Below are 26661 nucleotides of genomic sequence, written 5' to 3'. Positions count from 1 at the left end.
AATGTCAGCACCATTACGCATTTGAAAGCATTGTTGTTGCTCCCGGAAGGAGATTGGTTGTCTTTGCTCTTCAATTCACACTATCAGCACTGAGTTTAAGATGGGGAAGTTTGAAGCCGGCTGAAGGAACCTGAGGAGGCTACACCCCAACATTGCCATACATCCCGCAGGCATTTACAACAGTAGTCCAGTCTTTGTATTAAAAGCATCAGGCTAGAGGCCATCTGACCATTGATTGGTACATGCCAGAAAACAAGCGTACTGGGTTCATATGCTGGAGTCATGGCCTCTTGTGAGTGAAGCATTTGTTTTTGAGAGACAAATAAGAAAAAGATAGATCTGAAGAGAGCAAAGAGTGGCAGTTACAGAGAATACAGATTTTTTTTAAATAGTGTAGACTTCAGTGCGCGATATAGGATCAGTTTCTGGTGGAGTGATATACAGTTGGGAGTCCTCAATGGAACACCACCCAAAGGAGGATCATGTTGGTCGAGTTCATAAACTAATGGCACTACTTATTGGCATGACAAGACTCCTGTCTTTAAATCTCTCACTTAGGTAAAAGAGTTTAGCAACTTAAATCTAGAGCTCCTTACTGAACTGATAATGGGGTTCAAGCCATTGATTATCCACTAACAGTGGGGAAGGTACTTGGTTAGCCAGACAAAGGTAGTTTGCTTTTTCAAAAAGCGCAAAATAAAAAGAAACTTGTGGTAATATTGATAACATTGTAGGTCAATTCTTATTCTAGTTTGCCAGCGTCCAAAGCCATAGAAATCCTACTTGAAGGGTCCGCTTTAACCCTGAAAGCTGGAAACCTACAATATGAATGAACCTAATAATATAAGTTCTGTTAAACTGCATGCTGATTGTTTCCCCTTTTGAAAAAACAATCTACAAATAAAAAAACAGCTGTATGATTAACTGGAATATGGACATAAAGTTGAAAACCATCAGAGATCTTTGAAAGATGGGACCTCTGACTAATTCTGCACCAGCCCTACGGGCACCATCCTATCTGGCAAAAGGCTGTGGTCTCTCAGTTACCAATCAGCGTCTGATGCACACTGTAAACTGGGCCGTGCCTTGTCATTGAACCAAAGCTAACAGAGAGGTAGAGTCCCGCTCCACATCCTGCATTCTGCAGATAGAGGATGTGCTCAACAGGGTTTGCATCTATGACATGTGCTGACACACATGTACCAGGAATTTGGATTATTGATCCTCTTTCTGACTTTGATGGTTCAAATAGCCATGCAATGAACAGGGTCTGCAATGTGAGACCACCTTGAATAAGTGGCAGAATGCTATAACTACCATGAAACGAGTAATCAGATGTACAAAGTAGAGCATAGCGGCCTCTTCATCCTTCTCTACTCGTATGAGGGAAGGTATACACGTACATACTGTAGGGTTTTGAAAGGATTATTGCTGGAATATTACCTCATTGCATTCCTATGTGGTGTTCTCTTTTCTGTGCTGCGACAGCACGCAGCTTGGTACCTGGCCCTCTCCTGTGCTAGAGCAGAGCATAGGCCCTGGTTATCTCCAGATTTCTAGTGCGCATACTGTGATGCCTGCCTTCTAGGTTACAGATGTGCCAATTTCCTCATGTTGTGCTCTTTCCTATGGTGCAGGTGTGGAGATAACCTGGTGCAAAGCCCTTCCTGTATTACAGTAGAGCCCAAGTCCTGATAGCACACTCTTTCCAATATTACAGCAGTGTACGCCGCCCTAGTGTCCAGCCATCACCAGTGTAACAGTATACCGCATGTGAAGGTTCCTGGCCTCTCTGGTGATACAGCAAAGCACATATCCGGGTGTTCAGTCCTAATCTCTGCTACAGCATGACATGTCCTGGTATACGTTACAACAGCGCACATCTTTAGTCCCCAGCCTTGTTCTGTGTCACAATAATGCCCCTGTCTTGGTGCGAGGACCCTTTGGGTCAAATACGAATGCAGAGGAGAAGTGTAAGCAAAGTTATGCTCTGCTACTTACAATGCATACCATTACAATGCATACCATTACAATGCATACCATTACATTTCATTTAAGGTAAGTGTTAGATAGTATAGGGGTAATAATTACTATTCTAACTTCAGTGAGTGCAACAGTAGGGTAAGTGTCAGATAGTGTAAGGGTACTATGCGTTGTAATGGTATGCGTTGTAATGACTTGCGATATAATGCCTGCGTTGTAGTGACATGCATTGTAATGACATGCGTTGTAGTGACATGCAATATAATGACTGCATTGTAATGACAAGCGATGAAAAGGATGTTGCGATGTTATGACTGCTATGTAAAGAAAGTGCGATGTAATGATTGCGTTGTAAAGGTTGTTTCCCTCAGTTCATGGCACCAGGATGATGCAGCCTCCTTAAACGTCATGATTGGTGAGTGGTCCTCAATTCTAGTGAGCAGTCTCCAGTCAACCCTCACCTGCTCCAGCCCTCAGTGTAAATACATTTACAATAATCCACACCCAACTAATCAAGACTGCAGCCTGCACAGGCCAGCAGATTCAGGCTTTGCAGGTTGTCTATGCGCCACGAGGTGTTCAGAGTCAAGTCATAACTTGCATATTTGTCTAATAAATTCAAAGAAGATAACGAAAGAGGGAGAAAAGTTCCACTTTGATACACACACCCTAGTGCAGGTGATAGCCCGGGGGCTCTGTGGCTGGGATCTGAAGGAGATAAAAGATTAATATTTTGGATATGGAGGCTCAGAGAGTACCTCACTTTAGGATTCACATTCCAAAGAAGTACCTTGCCTTGCACATTGCGACTTTTTATCTGAAAAATACAACAAGGCTGACCAGAGAGTGTCTCTATACATTACAGGTGTGAACGATGCTGGTTATAAAAAAAAACTAGCACAAGGAAGATTCTCTAGCACAACATGACAGGAAGAGGTGTGGTGCAGTGGCCAGGGCGGCTGACTCCTGAGTGTGGGGATTACGGTTCGATCCCTGGGTGCAAGCTCAGCATCATGGGACTCTGGGCAATAGCTCACCTAATCTCCCTGACGACGCCCAGTGCCTTGAAAACCCTTAAGGGGTGATATGTTTGCACTTGATTTACAAATACGAATGATTATTATTACATGAAACTTGTGCAGACAAAATGTCTTGACTTCACGTGGACACCACAAAAAACGATACTTGATCTTTACTCGTGAGGTTGGAGCAGGAAACACTTGATGATATGTATTTTTGAATGTTGGTGAGCATGGTCAGCAGTCGAAGAGTGATTGGGGGTATCTATGAAGTCAGAGATGAGAGGAAATAGGTTGGTGAATAGGCGATTTCCCTCCCCAGGGAGGGGGATTTCTGCAGATTAGTGGTCATGTCCTTGCAGTGAAGTTTGGAGCCAGTGATTTCTTTCCCATTCCTTCCAATGGTGCACCACTGTGACTAATGATATGATGGGGGTGCGCCTGGTTCTAGAGCAGCTAGAGAATGAGCAGGGTGTAGGTAAAGAGTTCACCAGTAGTAAAATGAAACAAGTGGGGAAATGGTGAAGGCAGGAGGTGGGGATTTAGAAAGAGGGCTGAGTGACACAGGCTAAAGCGATGATGGGAAAAAAAACATTGTCTGGGACAGAGAAAGAAGAAAAACGGTGGAAGAAAGCTTAATAAGACAAGGAGAAGAGAGGCATGAGAATAGGGGTGAAGAGAGGAAAAGAGTGAAAGACAAATGGGAAGTTGGGACTAAAGGCGGAACCCACCAGATGAAATAAGACAAGAGAGTAAATAAGAGGGGTGAAAATATAAGATGACATAGGGCGAATGGGAGAAAGAGGTGGTGGGAAGATTTAGTTAGGGGTAGAGAATGAAATGAAGAAGAAAACAATGTTAGATTATATTGCACGAAGAGAGATGGAAAAGAAATAGATTAAATGAGTGATGAGTAGTTAGTGGATGCTGTGGACAAATGAGACGTTTGTAAGAAGGAGTAAATGGTGTAGAGAAAGTTAATTAAATCGAGGGTTGTAAAAAGAGGAGGGAGAAATTGGAAAAGTAAGCATGAAATGAAGATACAAAGTTACAAGTAGAATAGAGGACAAAAATGGCAAGAGCAAGGTGTTTGAAAAATAAGAAGGCCCCACTGGGCCCAAACGAGACTTGTGGGGCCCAAGCAACATTTGGGCCCCTCAAAGCTCAAGTACCATTGATGGCTGTGCTAGTCCTGTAGAATGAAAACTGTTTGCCACTGCACATGTCCAGCATAAGAGCATTTGGGGGTTGTGATCAGTCTCTAGAGAGCAAGGCAACATTGCGTTTTGTACATAGTGACGTTGAAGAGCACACCATTTCAGCTGTAGTCCCGGGACGCTGCAGCGTGCACATTACAAGCACCGACGTCACAGCTTGCACATGACACTATTAATGCAGAATCCATCACATAAACAACAATGTGGTGGACACTGTAGTGTGCACTACACAAGCTGCAGTGTTGAGGCAGGTCAGATGTGTGTACCAGCTCGGATGCACTGGCTTGGACATGGCACCGTATTCCACACAAGTTACAATGACTCGCACCCAACTGGGGCACATCTGCACACGTACCACACAATTGTCAGCGACAAAGACATGTCTGCTACAGACAGTGTTTAATACACAAACTGCAGAGGCACTGACATGGTCGCATCTCTGTCAACTGCACAACACAAACTGCAGTGGCCTGGATTGTAAAGTGTGCACCACACAAGGCGCAGTGGCATGGACATTGCAGTGTGTACTACACAGGGCAGCATGTGCAGTGTAAGCTGCAGTGCCATAGAGACTGCTCCCGCACAGTCTTCACTGGTGCAGCAGTGACGGTATGGACGGTTCAGGCTGGGACTGCCAGTTTGCTGCCTTTGTTGATTGACCTCACAGGCTTCCGTAGATGATTTTCGGGCAGGCTTCTGGGAAGATGCAGTGCGAGTCATGCTCCACCAGGCCTGCAGGGCACTGGCACCCCGGTACACACGGTTTAAAGCAGTGAGACTCGATCGTACCGAGGGGCACATCCTTGTTAAAACACGTCTTTGGGCAGGGTGGGCCACACTCGTCGAAAACAAAGCCTCGGTCGTGAGGGCAGCCAACAGCTGTAAGAGAAGAGAGGGATCAGACGTGAGTGCACTTTCACAACCACATGGCACAAGCGAGTAACTCAAGCCAAGCAAACGCTGGCAAGGGACAACATAAAAATGGTTGAATCGGCAAGACCAGAGTGCTCGCTATGTGGACAGTCAAACTATTAAACACTGGATCAATGTCACACGCAAGATACATTGGGGCAGATTTATGATAACTGGCGCATCCCCAGGGATGCGCCAGTTATTTTGCGCCGCTGCTCCGCCACCCATGGTGCGCCGCATTTATAATGCGGCGCACCATGGGGCAAACGGCACAGATGCGTGACGCATCTGTGCCGTAAAGGTGGCGCATTGCTGGAGTTGCGTCGCAAGCACGACGCAGCTCCAGCAAGGCTCGGGGGTGCCCCATCTTTACAATGCTGCGTCAAGACCTACGCCTGCTTCAAGCAGACGCAGGGTTTTGACGCAGCATTGGCCTTATAGATTTCACTCAGCCACTTTTGCGAGGCGCACCTGGACCTGAACGCCCACCCTGCGCCGGAACGCCCACAAGTGGCGCAGGGCTTTACAACGTGACGCATCTGCCTAGATGCGTCACGTTGTAAATGGGTCGTAGGGATGCGCCACGTTTATGCCGCAGTTGCGTGACGCAAACGTGGCGCATTCCCAACATAAATCTGTCCCATTGTATCTAATACTTAAGCACTCATTACATTCAATGCTGTAACAATCACACCTAGACAGTCTAATATAACTATTTAACACCAGTTACACACACTGTATATAGTGAAAGCAATTCCAATACCAGAGCTTTACGGCTGAGACACAAAATAACCAATGTTGTTTACGCACAAAGGGAGAGGACGTAGATGTAGCACAGAGATACAGGAAAAAGGATCATGCAAAGAATAATAGTAAATGTAATAAGTTAAATAGAGAGTATCTGCAGCATTGCAGGGCTTACGGGGAGGAAGGTGAGCATATGTGAATCTACAGGACTGCATGCCACAAACAGATGCTTACAGGGTAGTAACATTTTCCATCTGTGGCATGTGTAGCTGTAGATACCCATGCTGTACATAGACTGTAGAACGGTCCTCCCTTAAGCTGTGGCTAGCCCCAGGGTGTTGCATAAGCCTAGAAAAGTGTAGGTAGCACAGCTTTCCAGTCAGTGCCCATACCAGAGTTGGTAGATTTTCAGGGGGCCACTGTAAGGGGCACTCTGAGTACGTTTTAATAAATCCAAAACTTACATCCGTGTGGGTTTATTAAGAGGAATTATTTGGTGCGAGTCACTCCTGGGTTCTAGTGAAGCTACCATGGTGTTGGGGAACTCGAGTTGTCGAGTTTCCAGCCCATGTACTCTCTGTGGGTTCCCTGGCACTTACAATATTAAGAATATACATTAATAATGTAGGGGTATATCTGATCATGCCCACACCTGAGATACAGTGCACCCTGCCTTAGGGCTTGTAAGTTCTGCCAGAGCAGGGACTTACCCGTACCTTAGGCAGTGCTGCTTGACAAGGCACGCAGGCAGTGTGCCATGTCGGCTTTGCCATGTTTCTGTGCACCAAGGCATGCATGCTGCAGTGGCAGTTTGCATGGCCTTGGTGAGGGTTCCTAGAGACCCTCTTCAGTCCCAATGCCCTAGGTACCAAGGGTATCATTTACGAGGGACTTACACGGGGTCTGAAGTGGTGGCAATCGTGGTACAGTTTTACGGAAAGAACACTGGTACTGAGATCCTGGTTAGCAGGGACCCAGTACTCTACAGTCAAAATTGCATCAAAATCCAGGTAAAAAGTCTGTGTGGGGGTGGGGGTACTGCGATGGAAACCAACTTTCCTACATCAGCCCCAGCCCACAGGCCAGGAGACTCAGCAAAACATGGAAGAGGCTTCCTAGTCTCTAAGGCAAGGAAGAGTAGAGGAAGTGGTTTGAACGTTTCAGGGCTTCCTCTGCCTTACATCCTTCTGTCCAGGTCAGGCCGTTTGGAGAGCTGGCGTACCTCAGCAAATTCAGGACCTAACTTACAATATCCCTTTCCTAACTCTTTAATTTCCTTATCCAATCTTTTTAGTTTGAGATCAGTGGTGTCCACCTCTGCAATTTCTAACTTAGCCAGGGCAACACCTAGTCTACCCAAAGAGGTCACTCACAACTTGAGTAACCCCACCATGCCCAACAGGGTCATGCGGACTAACATGCTATTAGGCATGGGATCAGAACACCATACCAAGAACCGTGCAGCCATAAAGACTATCACCCAGCAGAGGCCACAGATGTGGTTCTGGGCACTGACAGCAGTCAGTGCCCAGAACCACATCTTTGGCTCTTCACTGATAGGTGAAGGGGCTAATACAAAGGTTTCTTGGGGGTCTGGTTGCCTGTCTGCTGCTTTGGATTGGGGAGTTACTACCACCTGTAGCAAACACCCATCTTCCACTCTCTTGTCTATCAGCTGAGGAGCCACCAATGTAGGCTGAACAGTTGCTTGACTAGCTGCGTCTTTTTGTGGGGCAAGGAAGACTTCACCAGTGCCAACTTTGGAGTTCTCCCATACTGGTGTTGAATCTCCTTGGATCACTAGAACTGTGGCTAACAGTTGCCTACCTTTCCTACATTTTCTCTTCCTCTTTTTCTTTTGGGGCTTACCTGCACTAGCTGCAGGTTCAGCCCCCCGAATCCTTAGGTAAGGCCTATAACTGGACCAGGGCCTCACTTTGGATTAGAGCAACCTCTGGGTGGTCATACCCAAGGAGACAGTCAAGGGGGAGGTCTTTATTGACTACCTCCCTTCTACAACAAAGGCACCCAGCTATTTCTAGGGGCAATACAGCCACAGGCCTAACAGTGACATCCCCTGGGATAGCCCATACTTTTTTTCTCTCCCCTTGGAAATACTTGTTTGAAAGTACCAACCTGTCACGCACAACAGTGTGACTGGCACAGGTATCATCTCAGGGCAGTGGCTGGGATTCTATTCACCAGTAGTTGGTGGAAGTCTCTACTCCCCTCTGCAATCTCCAACTTACCTTTTGGGCCCACTTTACGGTTGAAGGCTAGGAGGACTTCCTTATCTGAGAAACCACCATCAAAGGCTACACTGGCAACCCCTAGAGTTACACTAGGGGTTTGGATGCCAGAACAGCAGGGGTCCTTGGATAGGTGCCATGTCTTGGTGCAGTTAGGGCACCAAGCTTTCTTGGGGACCCATTTCTTACCCTGGTACCATTTTTATTTTGTGACGTGTCTCTGAACCCACCCGCCTGGACAGGGTTATGGGGGCTTACAGAGGACTCCTTACTTGTATCTTTTTCAGAGTGCCCTACTGTCTTTCCTGGGGGGGGGGATTTTTGGCTTTAGTCTTTTGGTCACCCGCACCATATCTAGTTTTAGACACTCTGGCTCTTACCCAATGATCAGCCTTCTTCCCTAGCTCTTGGGAAGAGGCTGGCCCCAGGTCTACTAGGTATTGATCAAACTTTTCTTCCACACAATTACTCATCAGATATTCTTTCACTATCAAATTATAAAGTCCATAATCATGCACATTGATACTGTCTAACCAAACTCCTAGTGATTTCACTGAGTAGTCTACAAAATCTACCAAGGTCTGGCTCTCTGTTTTTCAAGCCTCCCTGAATCTGATCCTATAATCCTCAGTAGTGAATCCAGAGCCCTCAATTACCCTTCGTGAGGTCAGAGGATTCAGCTTCTTTCTCATTCAGTGTCAGGGGTCTATCCCCGCACTTTCCTAAGAACATTTCCTACAGGATAGCACTCCACAGCTTCTTGTGGACCTGTCTGCTAAGACAGGCTCTCTCAAAGCAATGAACCACTTGGTGATATCATCCTCCTCAAAGAATTTTAGGACAATCCCTTGGGGGATGTTAGGGTCAAAAGAATGTATTTGCTCCCTATTTATTATTTTGCTTCCACCAGAGATGGGTCCTAAGCCCATCTCAGCTCTTTCTTTTTCTATGGCCAGTTTAGCCTCTAATGCTTTCCTCTTGGCCGGTATCTGAAAATCTGCATCTGCAGTGTCTCCTTCCTCTAGAACACTGCTGGGGTCACTTCCAGTGGTGTTGCTATCCGAGGAGATAGTGATGGATTCTATATCCCCCTCTCCCTCTTGGGATTCTCAGACATGGTGTATAAAGTTGCTAGGAACGTATTAGGAACTTATAAAAAATGCTAAGGACTGCTAAGGACCTAACTACTTTACAGACTTTTAATTTCTAAACAGTGGGGGACTTAACAGAGGCCCTAACACTAGTTTAAAGTAAATTTGGAAAAATCGAAAATTGAAAAACTATTTTAGCTAAAGACAATTTTGGATTTCCTTTTGTAAAATCACTTATTAATCAAGTGGTTCAACAAAAGTAGAGTCTTGTATCCCACTGCTACACTACAAATGGAGGAAGCTGGCACTTTATGTGATAAACCACTAAGTGGTTATATCGTGTAGAGTCCAGCGATTTCCCCAGAAGTGTACAGAGCTCAATGTAAACCAAAAGTGCTCTATTTGTGGTAGTGTGGTCGAGCAGCCTTAGGCCTAACACAGAGGAGTGTAATACATTTGTTATACACACAGTGACAAATAATTGACAAATGACTCCAAAAGGAGATCCACACCAATTTTATAAAAATGAACTTCTTTCAAGATTTATTTTAAGACCAAGATGTATGTTAAAAGGTGAGTACGTTTTTAAAGAAAAATGCTTTTCACTTTCAAAAATATACAGAGCAATTTTTTCAGTTCAGCAATGTTAACCTATGGGAGTAAAACACGAATTCAGTTTTGCAAGTAAGTACTCGACTTACAAATCCAGATTTCGGGATCTGTGGCCAATACCAGGCAGGGTACAGGTTAGCACCAAGACTGCACCACCAGCGGCCACAGTGGTAGCCGGGTGCAGAGGTCAAACTCGGGGTCGAGTAAAGCAGTGTCAGGGGTCAATCTCCTGGAGTTAAGGTAAGCACATGGGGGCCCAAGGTAGCATCAAACTTAGATCCTCCGTGGCACGGGCTGTCCGGTAGCAGAGTGCAAACACAGCATCAGAAGCCCAATGCAACTCAATGGTGGAGATCGGTTTTTAAAAGAGGCTGCAGGCCAGGGCCAGGAGACTAAACGAAGAAGACCCACAGCTGCCCAGGTAAGTTCTGATGTCAGGGGATGCAGGACACAGTTGGTCAAGCTCACCAAGGCTCAGGGGATTCGGTGTAGGGGTATCCTTTGGCAACGGGAAACAGCTTACTGGAGAGGTCGCGGTCAGGGGGAGTCTTTGGGTTGAAGCTACAGGCGTCAAGTTAGAGCCTGGTAGGGGTCAGCCCACGGTAGTCTCTGGCTGAGAATCGCTGGGGAACCTTTGCAGGACTGGTGGGCCACTTGGATTTGGGCCGTGGGCGTCGTGTGCAGATGTGGATCCAGAGGCAGTTTCTCGGTTCTTCATGGCAGAGTCCTTGTTCTTTAAAGTTGGTTTCTTCTGGACAGGTCTGCTGTCCCACTTGAGGTTTAGAATCTTTGTTGAAAGCAGGCAGTCCTCCTAGGGTTTTGGAGGTCACTGAGCTTCTAGGACAAGTCGCCTTTGTAGCAAAGGGCGTAAGGCAGCAGACAGGCCGGCAGGGTTGGAGCCAAGTCAGTCACCTGTCCTTTTTTCTTGCTGGTGTGGCTCTTTGGTGTCCAGGCTTCGTAGGTCATAAAGAATCTGATTTCAGGGTCTAGATTTAGGGGTGTTACAGGGGAGTGGCAGGTAGGGACCAACGTGTTCCTTACCTGGGATGTCTACACCTTCTATTATGCCACCCTCCTGTGGGAGGGGGTATAGCCCTAGCACTGATTGGATAAGTCTCACTGTCTTCATGATGGTGGGCACTAAAAATGTGCTTTACTTCACCTCCATCACCTGAGGGGTGGAATTGATGGAAGGGGGCACACCTCCTCTTCTCACTTAGTTCTCCCACCAAACATTGGTGTTTGAACCAGGGGCTGCCATCTGCTGCTAGCAGCAGAGGCTGGAGCTGCATTACAAAGGTGGTAAGGCCTTAGAAGCTTCCCTCTTGAGCACTGTGCTCATCCTGGGGGAGGAGGTGTGACACCTCAGCCCAGGATGGTTTTTGTTTGCATGGGCTCTTGACTCAGGGTTCCAGAAACATGTCTGGTGGTGATAGGCTGCCTAAAGCCAGTCAGAGACCACACCAGGGTTCCTGGGTTTCCACGGGGTACCTCTGAGGTGCTCTCTGAGTGCATGTTTTAATAAATCTCACGGTGGCATCAGTGTGTATTTATTACAAGGAGCTGTTTGGCACTAAACACTACTGGTTTCAGTGAAACCATCATAGTGCTGGCGTACTCGAGTTGTCGTGTTTCCTGCACATGTACTCCTTACGGCTTCCCTGGCACCTACAATATTTAAGATTTGACTTGAGTGTTGTAGGGGCATATCTACTCCTTTAGATATGCCCTCACCTGTGGTATGGTGCACCCTGCCTTAGGGCTGTAAGGCCAGCTAAAGGGGTGGCTTTCCTATACCTACATGCAGACCCAGAGGTCCAGAAACATGTCTGGTGGTGATAGGCTGTTTATACTGATGGTGATAGGCTGTTTATACTGTTGTATTCTTTTAAAAATTGTATTTGCAATTGGTAGGCTGCACTTTGCACTGACTTTTCCCGCATCGCGCTCTTAGCGCTCCCTCACTTCCGTTCTTTGCACTTTCTGAGTGGGGTTACGGTCTAGTGTTGCTCTAGCAGCCGCTGCACAGCAGGGCTGAGTGGTGGGTGGGAGGAGCTATAGGCCTTTAAAATTAATGCCGGAGCAAGCGCGCAGTGCGCGCGTGCAGGGGGCGTGCAGGGGGCATACCGAAGGCGCACCTAAGGCAAGCCCGTCTGCGCCCATCCGCGCCCGGCCGGGACCAGGGGCCTGGACCCCTGGCCCCCGTCGCATGTACTCGATGCAAGCACTCCTGTCCATGAGCCTCAGTGGGCCGCCGGTACAGAGCACACTTATAGCTAGACTCAGGTGGGAAGGGCTGCTGAAGTCTCAAGTTAGCCTAAGTCCCAAGTCCCTACTTAGCCCAAAAAAGCTAAGTCACATCACTCTACCCCTAAGACCACCCAGTTTGGAGAGCCCCCAAGGTTGTAGCTCTGCTTTGCTTAACACCCGCTCATTACAGAAGCACTGCCTTGAGTTTTTTACGCTTCTTCAACAGGACTGCCTGGATGTTCTGGGTCTTACGGAAACCTGGTTAGAAGACTCTTCTTCTCCAGATCTGGTAGCCTCGCTACCACCTAACTTCGTAGCTATTCATCATAATAGACCTAATAGCTCGAAGGGTGGTGGAGGTGCTATCATCCATAAATGTTCATTCAAGACAGAAACCCTCTGCGCAGAAAGCATAGAGGGTGCAGATGTATTGGGGGTTAAGTTTTGTTCTCCAACGAACTGTTTTGCGATACTAATAGTCTACCGCCCACCGTGTACGCCGCCTAGGTTTATGGATCCTTTCCTGGCACTGGTTCATGATCTCCGCTTCCGCTATCAAGGACTAGTGGTGATGGGGGATTTTAATTTCCACTGGGAGGAAAGCCCGAAGGTCAGCCAGGCATATCAGCTAGAGGAGGCCCTAATCTCCTTAGGTCTCCACCAACTGGTGATTGGGTCCACGCATGAGAAGGGTCATACATTAGACCTGGTCTGGTCATCCTACCTTTTGACTAGTCCTATTGCCATCTCCCCATGCGTTTGGTCTATCTAATTCAGGGCCGTTTTGCCCTCCCTAATCGAATGGAAAAAACTCAGCTGGAGTGGAAAATGCAGAGGAGCTGGAACAAGATTAACATTGATGACTTGATTACCACTCTATTACTCCCTGACCCTCCACGGACTTTAAGGGGAGACATAGAGGCTGATAGTGCCACTTTATCGTTGAGGCTTAAGTATGCCATCGATATCGTGGCACCAGCACGCAGGGTGAAAATTTCCAACAAAGGTAAAGGGGCACCCTGGTTTAATGAAGCACTCAGGACAATGAAGCAATCTCTCCGCCAGTGTGAAAGAGCCTGGCGTAAAACTTATGAGCTCAGCACCCAGGCAGCCTATGTAACAATGTTTGCCTCCTACAAAGAGGCCATTAGATTGCAGAAGGCAGAATTCTATGAATTTAAGATTGCTACTGCCGTCAACCCCCAGAAAGAAACTTTTAGGGTCTTGAATGAGCTAAGAAAGGATAAGGGGCAAAAACCCTCTTTCAGTCAGGAGTACTGTCATAAATTTCAATCTTTCTTTATGGGAAAAATAAAGGATATTTTGACGGAAATCCATTGTACTCCCGTTTTTCCTTGTTTTACAGGCTCTCCCGTTTCACCGCCCTTGTTTGTTTATACTCTCTCCACCCTGCCGTTACTTACCAAAGATTCCCTGACCAGCCTGGCTGGGCGAGTGAAATCTGGCTCACCAGCTGACCCCTGCCCACCCAAGATCTTTAGGCTGGCCTTCCCAGGAATTGAGGCTGAGGTGCTTTCCCTCCTCAATTGTTCCCTGGAAGCAGGGCTTGTCCCTGCCAATTTTAAGGAAGCCCGGGTCGTCCCGCTATTAAAGAAATCTGGCTCAGACCCTAAGAATCTAAAACATTTTAGGCCAATTTCACAGCTGCCTTTTTTGGCTAAAATATTGGAACAGCACGTTCTGTTATGCCTCTCACGCCATCTGGAAAATAATCAACTTTTAGAATTTAATCAGGCCGGTTTCAGGGCTCATCACAGCACGGAATTGGTCATGCTTTCCGTGCTGGATGATCTGAGACTTAGGGCAATTAATAAAATGCCGTGTGTCCTGGTGCTGTTGGACTTGTCCACAGCATTTGACACGGCCAATCATGAGCAATTGCTGTTGCGGATTGCAGACCTAGGAATTCACGATAGGGCTCTCGCCTGGCTCACCTCCTTTCTTAGAGACCGCTCTCAGAGGATCCAGTTAGCTGATCTGGTGTCTCACCCAGCCACCCTTTCTTGCGGTGTGCCCCAGGGCTCAGCATTATCTCCCTTGCTTTTTAATGTTTATTGACAGCCCTTGATCTCCGCACTGAATCAGATGGAGTGTCGGATGTATAACTATGCCAACAACACCAAACCTATCATCGAGCTTGACAGTTCATCAATGGCCCATCTAAGAATGCAAAACATTCTAAAATTCACTGCCAAATGGATGTTGGCTAACTCTTTAAAGATTAACCCTGATAAAACCGAGGTGTATTGTATTGTATTGTATTGTATTTATTATTTATAACGCGCAACTGTCACCCTACGGGTATCCTGGCGCCCAAACAGGAAGTAGTCAGATGGAACAACAATACACTAGCTGTCATGTCATACAAAACAACCACCGGAACTGTTAGATGGACTCAAGAAAATTAAACTTTAGTGAACTTTAGTGAGGTGCTGGCGGTTACCACTCTCTCTAGTCCTAGGAATGAGCTCTTCTGGCCAAAAGAACTTGGGCCTTCTCCGAAACCTGCCATGTCCGTGAAAAGTCTTGGCATCAAAATTGATGCCAAACTGTCCATGATACAACAAGTGTCGGCAGTCGTGGGAACTTGCGTTGGACTGCTGAGACAGCTGCATAAACTATCTTCGCTCCTCTCCTTCGCCACACTTAGACGGGCAGTCTCAGCAATGATACTGTTGCGTCTAGATTATGGCAACTCTTTGTACTCTGGTCTTCCACAACAACTGTTAACCAGATTGCAGGTTGTTATGAATGAAGCGTCTAGATTAATCTTCAAGAAAACGAGACGAATACACGCTACACCCCTACTGCGCGATCTACACTGGCTCCCGGTCAGGCAGAGAATCAAGTTCAAAGTCCTCTGCATTACACATAAAGCCCTGTACAGCCTAGCTCCAAGTTACATCAAGGACCGACTGTCCCCAGTAGAATGCTTAGGTCACCAGAGGCCAGTCTACTAGTCTGCCCCCGCTTTAAGCTGTCCTCCATGGGCGGGAGAGCCTTTTCCACATTGATTCCCCCGGTGTGGAACAGCCTCCCGGTTAACTTACGCAAGGAAGTGAACCTCCTCCTCTTTAGGAAAAAGCTGAAGACCGTGCTTTTCTCAGAAGCTTGGGGCCAAATTTAAGCCGGCCTACCCAATCCATCGAGTCCAGGTGTGCCCTCTGCAGCGCTTGGAGACCTCTGGGTGATAATGCGCTTTATAAATTTAAATTACAATTTGAATTACAACAGGCTACCTAAAGCCACCAGAGACCACACCAGGGTTGGTAAGTTTTCATGGGGTACCTCTGAGGTGCCCTCTGAGTACATGTTTTAATAAATCCACACTGGCATCACTGTGAGTTTATTAAGAGAAGTTGCTTGGTACCAACTACTACAGGGTTCAGTGAAGCCATCATGGTGCTTGGGAACTCAAGTTGTTGAGTTTCCGGCCCATGTACTCTCTGTGACTTCCCTGGAACTTACAATATTAAGAATAGACATAAATATTGTAGGCGTATATCTGCTCATGCAGATATGCCCACACCTGGTTATAGGGCACCCTGCCTTAGGGCTTTTAAGGCCTGCTAGAGGAGTGACTTACCTATACCTTAGGCAGTGCCGATTAACATGACACACAGGCAGTGTGTCATGTCTACTTTTTCGTTTTTCTCTGCACCTAGGCATGTAGACTGCAGTGACAGTTTGTATGGCCTTGGTGAGGGGTCCCTAGGGAACTCTCTACAGTCCCAATGCTCTAAGTACCAGGGGGACTTACACAAGGTGTGAATGGGGTGGCACTTGTGGTACAGTTTTAGCGAAAGACTACTGGCACTGGGAACCTGGTTAGCAGGGTCCCAGTACTCTACAGTCAAAGTTGCATCAAAAGCCAGTGGAAAAGTGTGTGGGGGGGTGGTACTGCAACAGAAACCCACTCATTTCACTACACCCTCTTTTGTATAGGTTGGGAGGTATTGTAGCCAATGGGCGTGGTCATACAGGGAGAGTGGATCCAAAGAATTAGCGATACGCCACTGGCAGTAGACTGGGCCACTAACCGTTCCCCATGCATCAATTTTCAGTCAGTCTCTCTCCTAGTCAGTCTCTCTCGCTCTCTCGTCAGTCTCTCTGTCTGTCTCTCTCTCTCGCCATGTCAGTCTCTCTCTGTCAGTCAGGCTCTCTGTCAGTCAGTCTCTCTCTCAGTCAGTCAGTCTCTCTCTCTCTCTCTCTCAGTCAGTCATTATCTAAGTCAGTCCGTCTCTCTCTCTACTCTCTCTCCACTCTCTCTCTCTGTCTCTCTCTCCATTGTCTCTCTCTCCACTCTCTCTCTGCACTCTCTCTCTCTCTTCACTCTCTCTCTCCACTCTCTCTCTCCACTCTCTCTCTCTCTCTCTGGGGGGGCCATGGGTACATTACCTGTAAGGTCCGCGGGCCGCCAAGGAAGGCCTGCAGTGCCGCTGGCGGCCCGCTGGCCGTACTATGAGTACCACGGTACTAGGGAATCTAACGGTAATTGTTCCTTTAAAAATATAGGGTCTGTAGGAGAGGCCTTATATTTTTTGTCCACCCTAGGAGTCAAGATGCATGCTCTAACTGGGTCTTTGAAAATCTCATCAGTATGTCGCATCAAGACTTTAAGCATGGGATGTGTCTGTGATGACCTGTGTGTAGAAGCCAAAGTTTAAACAAAAAATCTTCTTCTAGTGATTCTTTGTGCAGCTCAACCCCATGGCAACGTGCAGCCCTGGCAATGAGTCATTCGTTTAATTCATTGTCGTCTGGAGGAGATGGTTTGGCTGGGTAAAGGTATGGATCAGTATCACCTGGGGGATCAATTGTGTAATCTGTCCATGGATCTATTGGGATAGTCAACCCTCCGCCATCTGCATTGTCATCGTCATGGTGCGATTGTGGGGAATCCTGAGGTGTAACATGCAAAGGATTCTAAGGTGGAGATGGAGGTGCTGGAAAAGGTGATGGAAGTTGGAAAGGATTTGTATCTACAGATTTTTTTTCAAGGGGATCTTGTAAGAAATGTCCTCACCTTGAAGCTTGCATTTATGAGGTGGTTTGGAGTAAATATGACCAGTCTCAGGTTTAATGTGTAGCCTTTTCTGCTTTGGATCTGTTGTTAACGGAATAGTGTCCACTTTCGGATCCAAAGGGGACTCTTTGTGTTTCGATGCCGAAGTTTTCAGTGCAGACGGAGGCTGGCCTTTCGGCGTGGAAGGTTTCGGCTCTGAAGGTTGCTTTGGTTTTGGCGCAGAGGATTTTGGCTCCAAGCCTGACTTATGCTACGAACCGGAGAGTTTCTGCTCCGAGGAAGACTTTTGGTGACCGAGTACAGAGCTGGAAGGTTTGACTGGCTGTTTCAGAGCCGGGCTCCAAGGTGGGGCGTCAGAAGCATTGTCTCAGTGCCAGCCTTGGCCAGAAGGCGGAGATGGTGCAGAAGCCTTGTGTTTTTTTGGTGCTTGTGGGGGCAAGGGGTCATTGTTCCTCATGTCACCATGTCCCTGTGGCATTTCTTCGGCATCGAGGTCTACCTCGAGCTCCGAGTTTGAATCTTGGTTGAAGAATGCTTCCTCCTCTTCTGCCGCTCATGCCTCGATGTCTTCTTGGCCAGAGTCTTCACTGAAGATGTCCGGCATGTCTTCGATGCTTTGACGCTGCATGCCTCAACATTGAGCCCGACGGTCACGGAGGGTCTTTTTTGACCGGAATGATTTGCAAGTGTCACAGTTTTCTTCTTTGTGCTCGGGAGATAAGTGCAAGTTGCACACTTCATTTGAGTCGGTGCACGGATACTTTGCATGGCACAGAGGACAGAATTTGAACGGAGTGCAATCCTTCGAAGGGAGAGCTGCCCGGGTGTGGTTAGGCCTCGAAGGATATCCACAAAGCTTTCCGATGGAAGGTCGATTCCGATGTCGAAATGATACGGGGAGAAGTGGAAACGCATACGGAAACAATACCGTAGAGGGTATAGATGATTGCACGCCAAGTGGAACCCGAGAAACGGTTGCGACGCGGTGTGCAGCAATACATGTCCGAACCCGATGGCGGAAAAACCAATCTAACAATGGAGTCGATGCCCATTTGCACTATCACTGAAAGGAAGAGTCACCATACCTCATTACTAGGAAAGACTTCTTCGAAAATATCCAGACCCAACACTAGATGGCAGGAGTATGCAAAGCATGTGTATCTACAGCACACATACCTCTGACATTTTTTAATTTATACTCATTTTTAGGGCTCGGCCTACGTCACCACTGCGTCAGCAGGGGGGCGGAGCTCCGAGCTCCTATTGTTAAGGGGTTCTGAATCGTGCAGGAAAAATTCTTCAGTGCGCGAAATTTTTCAGTAGTTTTTTTTCCAATCTGCATGGTAATTGGTCTTCGCGGTGCTGTCTTTCTAGTAGCCTTCACGCAATAGGCCATATGTTATTCATTTTGGCCACTTCCGCCATATTTTGTGTAGTTATGCGCACGGGAGTGTTATAAATTTCAATTAGGAGCTGTCAGGGGGCCGCGGTAATGGAATCCAGATGTTCTGGGCGCGTTCACCAGTCTGCAGTGAGTGGCGCGCGTTCGTGCTTGTTCTGTGTTCTCCTTCTACCAAAGACATTACTCGCGTTTCCTCTTTTCATGCAGATCTGGTTTTCTTTACTGACTACAGCTGTGTTTTTGTAGACGGTGGCTTCAGTTGTGCAGCAGGTGCAGTGGCACCAGTGTGGCGTAGCTACCATTGTGCAGTAGGTGCAGTGGCACCAGTGTGGCATAGCTACACTTGTGCAGCAGGTGCAGTGGCACCAGTGTGGCATAGCTACACTTGTGCAGCAGGTGCAGTTGCACCAGTGTGGCATAGCTACCCTTGTGCAGGAGGTGCAGTGGCACCCCTGTGGCATAGCTACCATTGTGCAGCAGGTGCAGTGGCACCAGTGTGGTGTAAGTATCTTTTGTGAGCAGGTGCAGTGGCACCAGTGTGGCATAGCTACACTTGTGCAGCAGGTGCAGTTGCACCAGTGTGGCATAGCTACCCTTGTGCAGGAGGTGCAGTGGCACCACTGTGGCACAGCTACAATTGTGCAGCAGGTGCAGTGGCACCAGTGTGGTGTAAGTATCTTTGGTGGAGCAGGTGCAGTGTTACCAGTGTGGCGTAGGCGTAGCTACCATTGGTGGTGCAGGTGCTGTGGTACCAGTTTAGTGCAGCAGGTGCAGTGGTACCAGTGTGTGGTAGCTACTATTGGTGGAGCAGGTGCAGTGGTAGTGTTGCTTAGCTATGATTGTGCATGCATAGCTAAACTTGTGCAGCAGGTGCAGTTGCACTAGTGTGGCATAGCTACCTTTGTGTAGGAGGTGCAGTGGCACCACTGTGGCATAGCTACCATTGTGCAGCAGGTGCAGTGGCACCAGTGTGGTGTAAGTATCTTTGGTGGAGCAGGTGCAGTGTTACCAGTGTGGCGTAGGCGTAGCTACCATTGGTGGAGCAGGTGCTGTGGTACCAGTTTAGTGCAGCAGGTGCAGTGGTACCAGTGTGTGGTAGCTACTATTGGTGGAGCAGGTGCAGTGGTAGTGTTGCTTAGCTATGATTGTGCATGCATAGCTAAACTTGTGCAGCAGGTGCAGTTGCACTAGTGTGGCATAGCTACCCTTGTGCAGGAGGTGCAGTGGCACCACTGTGGCATAGCTACCATTGTGCAGCAGGTGCAGTGCCACCAGTGTGGTGTAAGTATCTTTGGTGGAGCAGGTGCAGTGTTACCAGTGTGGCGTAGACGTAGCTACCATTGGTGGAGCAGGTGCTGTGGTACCAGTGTAGTGCAGCAGGTGCAGTGGTACCAGTGTGTGGTAGCTACCATTGGTGGAGCAGGTGCAGTGGTAGTGTTGCTTAGCTATGATTGTGCAGCAGGTGCAGTGGCACCAGTGTGTGGTAGCTGCCGTTGTGTAGCAGGTGCAGTGTTATCAGTGTTACTTAGCTATGATTGTGCAGCAGGTGCAGTTGCACCAGTGTGGCATAGCTACACTTGTGCAGCAGGTGCAGTTGCACCAGTGTGGCATAGCTACCCTTGTGCAGGAGGTGCAGTGGCACCACTGTGGCATAGCTACCATTGTGCAGCAGATGCAGTGGCACCAGTGTGGTGTAAGTATATTTGGTGGAGCATGTGCAGTGGTACCAGTGTGGCGTAGGCGTAGCTACCATTGGTGGAGCAGGTGCTGTGGTACCAGTTTAGTGCAGCAGGTGCAGTGGTACCAGTGTGTGGTAGCTACCATAGGTGGAGCAGTTGCAGTGGTAGTGTTGCTTAGCTATGATTGCGCAGCAGGTGCAGTGGCACCAGTGTGTGGTAGATGGCGTTGTGTAGCAGGTGCAGTGTTATCAGTGTTACTTAGCTATGATTGTGCAGCAGGTGAAGTGGCACCAGTGTGGCGTAGCTATCATTGGTGCAGCATGTGCAGTGGTACCGGTGTGGTGTAAGTATATTTGGTGGAGCAGGTGCAGTGGTACCAGTGTGGCGTAGGCGTAGCTAACATTGGTGGAGCAGGTGCTGTGGTACCAGTTTAGTGCAGCAGGTGCAGTGGTACCAGTGTGTGGTAGCTACCATAGGTGGAGCAGTTGCAGTGGTAGTGTTGCTTAGCTATGATTGTGCAGCAGGTGCAGTGGCACCAGTGTGTGGTAGATGGCGTTGTGTAGCAGGTGTAGTGTTATCAGTGTTACTTAGCTATGATTGTGCAGCAGGTGCAGTGGCACCAGTGTGGCGTAGCTATCATTGGTGCAGCATGTGCAGTGGTACCGGTGAGTGGTAGCTACCATTGGTGGAGCAGGTGCAGTGGTAGTGTTGCTTAGCTATGATTGTGCAGCAGGTGCAGTGGCACCAGTGTGTGGCGTAGTTACCATTCGTGGAGCAGGTGAGGTGTTATCAGTGTTACTTAGCTATTATTGCGCAGCAGGTGTAGTACCACCAGTGTGGCGTAGCTACCATTGTACAGCAGGTGCAGTGGCACCAGTGTGGCATAGCTACAATTGTGCAGCAGGTGCTGTTGCACCAGTGTGGCATAGCTACCCTTGTGCAGGAGGTGCAGTGGCACCACTGTGGCATAGCTACCATTGTGCAGCAGGTGCAGTGGCACCAGTGTGGTGTAAGTATCTTTGGTGGAGCAGGTGGAGTGGTACCAGCACTGGCACCAGTGTGGTATAGCTATCATTACTGGAGCAGGTGCAGTGGCACCAGTGTAGCGTAGCTACCATTGTGCAGCAGGTGCAGTGGCACTAGTGTGGTATAGTTATCATTAGTGGAGCAGGTGCAGTGGCACCAGTGTGGTATAGCTATCATTAGTGCAGCAGGTGCAGTGGCACCAGTGTGGCGTAGCAGGTGCCACACACCCACCAGCCGTCAGTGCACCCTTCCACCAGGCACACACACCTCCAGCCGGCAGTGCAGTCTTTTACCAAGCACACACACCACCAGCCATCAGTGCACAATTTCTACAGGCAGTCACACACACCACCAGGCATCAGTGCACGCATCAATTGTTAACGCATCCACAATTAACTATTGTAGCAATCTCAGTATGGTACACTTTACTTTTAAACATATTCAGGTAAAGCACAGCATGCCACCATTGCTACAATTCCAATCTAACACACATAATTCCACTACACACCACATGCACACACTCCATAACACATGGCGAAAAGACATTGCCATTTACAATGCCATTAGCTCAAACTCAAATAAATCCGAGCCCGATTGCATTTCTAATGCTTGTTTCCTCTGCATGTGTGCTGAATTCTGCAGCACACTTACAAGGAGGAAATTGCCTTTCAGCATAGTTTTTGTGCAGAAGGGGACCCCTTTCTGCACAAAAAACTATGCTGACCACAACACAGTCAACCTTGCACTCTGGTACAGGAGTGTCTGCATTGGAGCATGGCAGTATAAAGTGCGCCAGCACAGAGAGAGACCAGAACAGTGTTGCATCTTTGCAGATATGGCGCTGTAGTGCCCTCTCCAGTCCATGCATCGCAGCAACTTCACTCGCTGCGCTGCATGATTTATTTGTAAATCTCTGCCTAACTTCATTTTTTTTTCTACCTGGAGAATCTTAGACAATGGGCGTAATTTATTCCAAATTTGGTAATCACATTTTTCTTAAACATCCCTCAACATTCACCTCAGTAATGAAGACACTTAGGGGCATATTTAAAAGCTAGTGACGCAGCGCAGTGCTGCAAGCCATCTTGCTGCGCCAAGCTCCGTCAATGGAAAAGTGCAAGGATGCATCGGATTTACCATACAACGCATCCCTGTGCTTTCCTCTGCGCTGCCACACAATAGGTTGCCTAATGCCAATGCAGGCCCCGTTGCACCATGGAGAAAGAGTTCCTGCGTTGCAGGGAAGATTGTTTTTGCGCAGGAAGGTGCACCTTCCTGCACAAAAACAATAATTGATGGCATTTTCCTCCTTCTGTGTGTGCTGCAGAATGCAGCTCACGTAGGAATAGGAAAAAACAAGGAGAAACAAAGGTATTTTTCCTCGTTGCGCCACGTATCTGTCTCCCCTCGGGAGGCGTTCTAATCTGACGTTTTGCCAGGTTTACAAAACTTTGTAAATCTGGGAATGTGTCAGAATCCATGGGTGTTGCATGGGGACACCCACAACAACACCCATGGAATGCCCCGTCCACACAGAGTAATGCATGACGGGGGGGCATATTAACAAAGCCATGAAAAGCCACACAGGGTGGCAATGCATGGCCTTGTAAATATGGGCCAGCACACTGCGCCACTGGAGCATCAAAAAAGTGATGCTCCAGTGGCACAAGGGGCTTGTAACTATGCCCCTTAATCTGGAGTAAATTTCAGTTGTCACTTCATGTTATGTTGCTGCATGACTTTAAATGAATATATAATACAATGAAGAACGTGTCTTACCGCAGAGGGAGGGCGACCTCCATTGTAGGATGACCCCAGACTCCCGACACTCAGAAGCGTAGGCTTCCAAAGCATCGCATAAACACTCATCTGTGTTGGAGCCGCAGGCACACAGGTCATAGACACATGAGGCAAAGAACATCTCTGGAGGCACCACGGCGTGGCAGCGCTCAAACACCTTGGACTTCAGCACCTTGCACTTGGCATTGGCCTCTTTGCGGGCCCGATACCCAGCTTCTTTGCACGGCTCCACGTCATGGCCATCTGAGCACTGGCTTGTGGTGTAATTATCACTTTGAACCTGAGAAGAAGCAGTAAAATATTTGGTCACTCTTAATCTGCGAACCATCACCCCTAGTCAAGGGATCCAGATAAACACTAAAAATATGGATCAATCACCCCCCTAATCAAGCATGTCCATCCTGCTGTATTCCTCGAGGTTCATCTTTCTGAACATGGTAAAGCGAGTATGAGCCCGTATTTGATACACCCCCTTGCTATTGTTACGTATTTGAGAGGTGCATTGAGCCCAATACTGTTGATTGAGACCCTTTTTTAACCCCTAAAAATTGCAGTTCACAATATATGTATCCTTTGAAGAACAGTTTCATCAGAATGTCTAAATAAATGTATTTTAGGAGAAAGGTGTAAGGACAGAGTCAGGCTGTGAGTTGGACAATGGGTGGACGTTTACCCCACTTCTGGTCATAAAGAGAGTCCAGTAACACGTGTTCTCTTTCTGGCCATGAAGAGTCCTGTCCATCTTCTGCTCCATTTCTGTCATTGATTTACATACTTCCTTATCATGGGTGAGAGCCCTACTCTAGATTGCCTGCTATGGTTCATGCTTGGTCATTTATACTTGACCTTCACCCTGCACACTTCTCTGCCTTGCTAGGTACGGCTTAGATGGTCCATGAGCGCTAACATGGTGGGCCACGCAAATCTCACTTACTTCCTGATGGACTCATCTGTTTGGTCAAATACGATTGGTGTGCTTCTCTATACACACAACTTTTACACAACTGGTTAGTCTGGTATGCACCGTTTGCATTACTCTACATACACTTGCATGGTGGTGATATGACAACCCTGCTGCCATTTCCACGAACCTACCTGGCCACAGATGACTGTCTAGTTCCATTACATATGTGCATATATTCATCTGCATTTTGCAATGTGACTTGACACCCTGTTTATATCAGCCATGGGTTTATAGTTTGCAATCTGTATTTAAAAAACACAAACATACTAATGCCAGAGGATGAGCATGTTCCGAGGTACCTTGTTACATGATCATTTATTTTGGGTGATCCACGCTAGTATATTCTTAAGGTAAGGCCTTACCATTGTCTGCAGTGACAGCAGGGCAATTGCTTAGATTCAAGTGAACACCTTAGATGAATGGGTGGCAATCTCTAATTTCCTTGAGGTTAGCCTAAGGGCCACATCTTTCCCATACCTTTTCACATCCCCCATCTAGTCATATCTTTGCACCTATTTGATTTGACCCTATAATGACAGTTCCAACAAATATTTGTAATTATTGCAGCGCAGAACAGGACAGGACAGTAAGTCATTCAGCCATTTCAATGACACTTACCTTCCAGCTGTTTCCAAAGGATGCCTCCGACAGAACAATTTGCCCAGACCGTATTCTCATGTCGTCTTGGGGGTAGTTGTTAAAGTTGCCACATAAGCCGCACATGTGTGCTTTATATGTGCCAGGCACACTCACTTCCAGGTGTGACTTCCCGTTCCAAAGAACCTAACGGATGCAAAGAATAATAGTTGAAGGGCAAGATAAGAAGAAATGTGACTTCTGGAAGAACACACCTTCCATCTTCTACATAGATAAATCAGACTGGATGAAAGTGTGGCCCACAAATTGAATCTCTAGGGATCAGTGAGACCTAATGCAGTTTCTTATAGCTTCGAAACTTGAAAAGGATGGATTGTCATACATTAAGCACTTCAAGGCTGCCTTCCACTACATATGCTGGGCCTTCGCTTTGCCTCTATTTCAAGCTGAGGAGGCTTTTTTCCTCAGACCTCATACACAAAATTCTGACCTGCAAAGCTCAAAGCCACTGCAATGGAAATATTTTATCCATTATGAAATCTGCTTCCACTTACTGGCATCACCTACACTGTTCAACGAAAGGCTGAACCATTCACACCGATGGTCTACCCCAGCAGGTTTTAACTTTTTGACTACTGTTGACCCCTACTGAATTACTACTGGAAGCCGGAGACACCCCCGAAAGCCATTTTTACGATTTGAACTTCAAAACAATACAAGCAAATATAAATCAAACAAATACACAAATCATGACATTTTTTATTTCGCTCACAAGCAAAACAATGTGCAAAAATCTCAATTTTATTTTAATGAGAATGTTGGAGCACTTCCACATTTTGTTTTCTTTCTAAAAGACAAAATGATATGCTATACTCTAGCATATCCCTAATTCTTTTTTGATCCTAATGCATGCTCTCTTTTTGTCAGATGTAGGAAATGACCAGCTTTTCCGTGTTTTCCCTTCAATGTTTGCCTTGTATTTCTGGATTTAGAACTCTGTGCATTTTACACCTGCTAACTAGGAGTAAAGTGCCTGGGCTTTCCCTTTAAAGGTGTCAATTTTCGTTAACCCATTTTGGCAAATTGAACTTTCCTATAAGGCCATATTATAGGGTGCAGAAATACACACATGGTAAGGAAAGTCAAATGTGACTTGTGGACTGCAGCACAGATTGTGCCTTCAACTACAGCAGCAGAGAAAACATGGCTTCAGATCTACCCTGTGTAGCCTGGCTGTGGCAGCCTACAAGCTGCTGTACAGACCTGTCAAAATAAGCCTTTTTTGACAGCTTGGAAGTACTGCTTTTAAATATTAATAAGTCGATTTGCCCACAAGGTAAGGCGCCCAATTTTTTAATCTCCGGTGACTAGGCCTCAAAATCTATTTTCATGGGTAGGCCTGTAGCTAAATCCTAGAAAATTTCCAAGTACAGATTATACACTGTAATCTGTAACCTTTGACAGAAAACAGCTACAATAGTCATTCAAAAGCTACTTTATCATTTAGTAAAAATCTAAATGAATGGTAGTCAGATTTTTTATAAATATTTAGGAAAGGTAACTTTTAGAAAGTTACCTTTCACCTGCCTGAACCACCAGTAGGAAAATTAGCATTACCCTTTTAATAGCTGGTTTGGCAGTGCTTGTCCTTAATGAGGTGTGAATACTGCTCCCAGAGCAGGAACAATAGCCTGGGTGTGGGGAGGAGTTGTTCTTCCCTTTGCAGGAACGTCAGTTAGGATGAACCTAGGAACTTAATTTTTCTATTAACGATTCACATTTTTATACTGTCTCTTTATGATATTTGTAATTATGTATGTCAAATATGTCACATAAAGTTCATGTAATATTTCTATAATAATTTATTTCTTAAAAATAAAGAAGTTATACTTGACTTGAACTTAATTCCCTTGTAAAGGAGTCTGATATTTCACGAGTAAATGTAAGGTGAGACCTGGAGAAAGCAAACTTTGTACCCCCAGCCAGGCAGGCATCAAACCCAGTGAGAGAGGAGCTACCCCCAGGTTGGGTTTTGAGTGACCACAGAAGAGAGGACTGTTCATTTT

The 26661-nt window shown here is 47.0% G+C and overlaps 1 protein-coding gene across 1 annotated transcript in view; it reads right to left on the bottom strand.

Moving 5' to 3' along the window:
• Positions 1 to 4071: 4071 nt before the first annotated feature.
• KCP (kielin cysteine rich BMP regulator) overlaps positions 4072 to 26661 on the bottom strand; it is a 622724-nt gene continuing 600134 nt past the window's right edge. Inside the window, exons 57-59 of the mRNA XM_078677796.1 lie at positions 24617 to 24781; positions 23014 to 23314; positions 4072 to 5098 (exon numbers count right to left, since the gene is read on the bottom strand). Coding sequence (XP_078533922.1) covers positions 4881 to 5098; positions 23014 to 23314; positions 24617 to 24781 — 684 coding nt within the window. The 3' untranslated portion in view covers positions 4072 to 4880. The remainder of the gene's footprint in view (positions 5099 to 23013; positions 23315 to 24616; positions 24782 to 26661) is intronic.

Source organism: Lissotriton helveticus, chromosome 1_1 (genome assembly GCF_964261635.1).
Source record: "Lissotriton helveticus chromosome 1_1, aLisHel1.1, whole genome shotgun sequence".
Taxonomy (NCBI): domain Eukaryota; kingdom Metazoa; phylum Chordata; class Amphibia; order Caudata; family Salamandridae; genus Lissotriton; species Lissotriton helveticus.
This window is presented reverse-complemented; position numbering and strand designations above follow the sequence as displayed.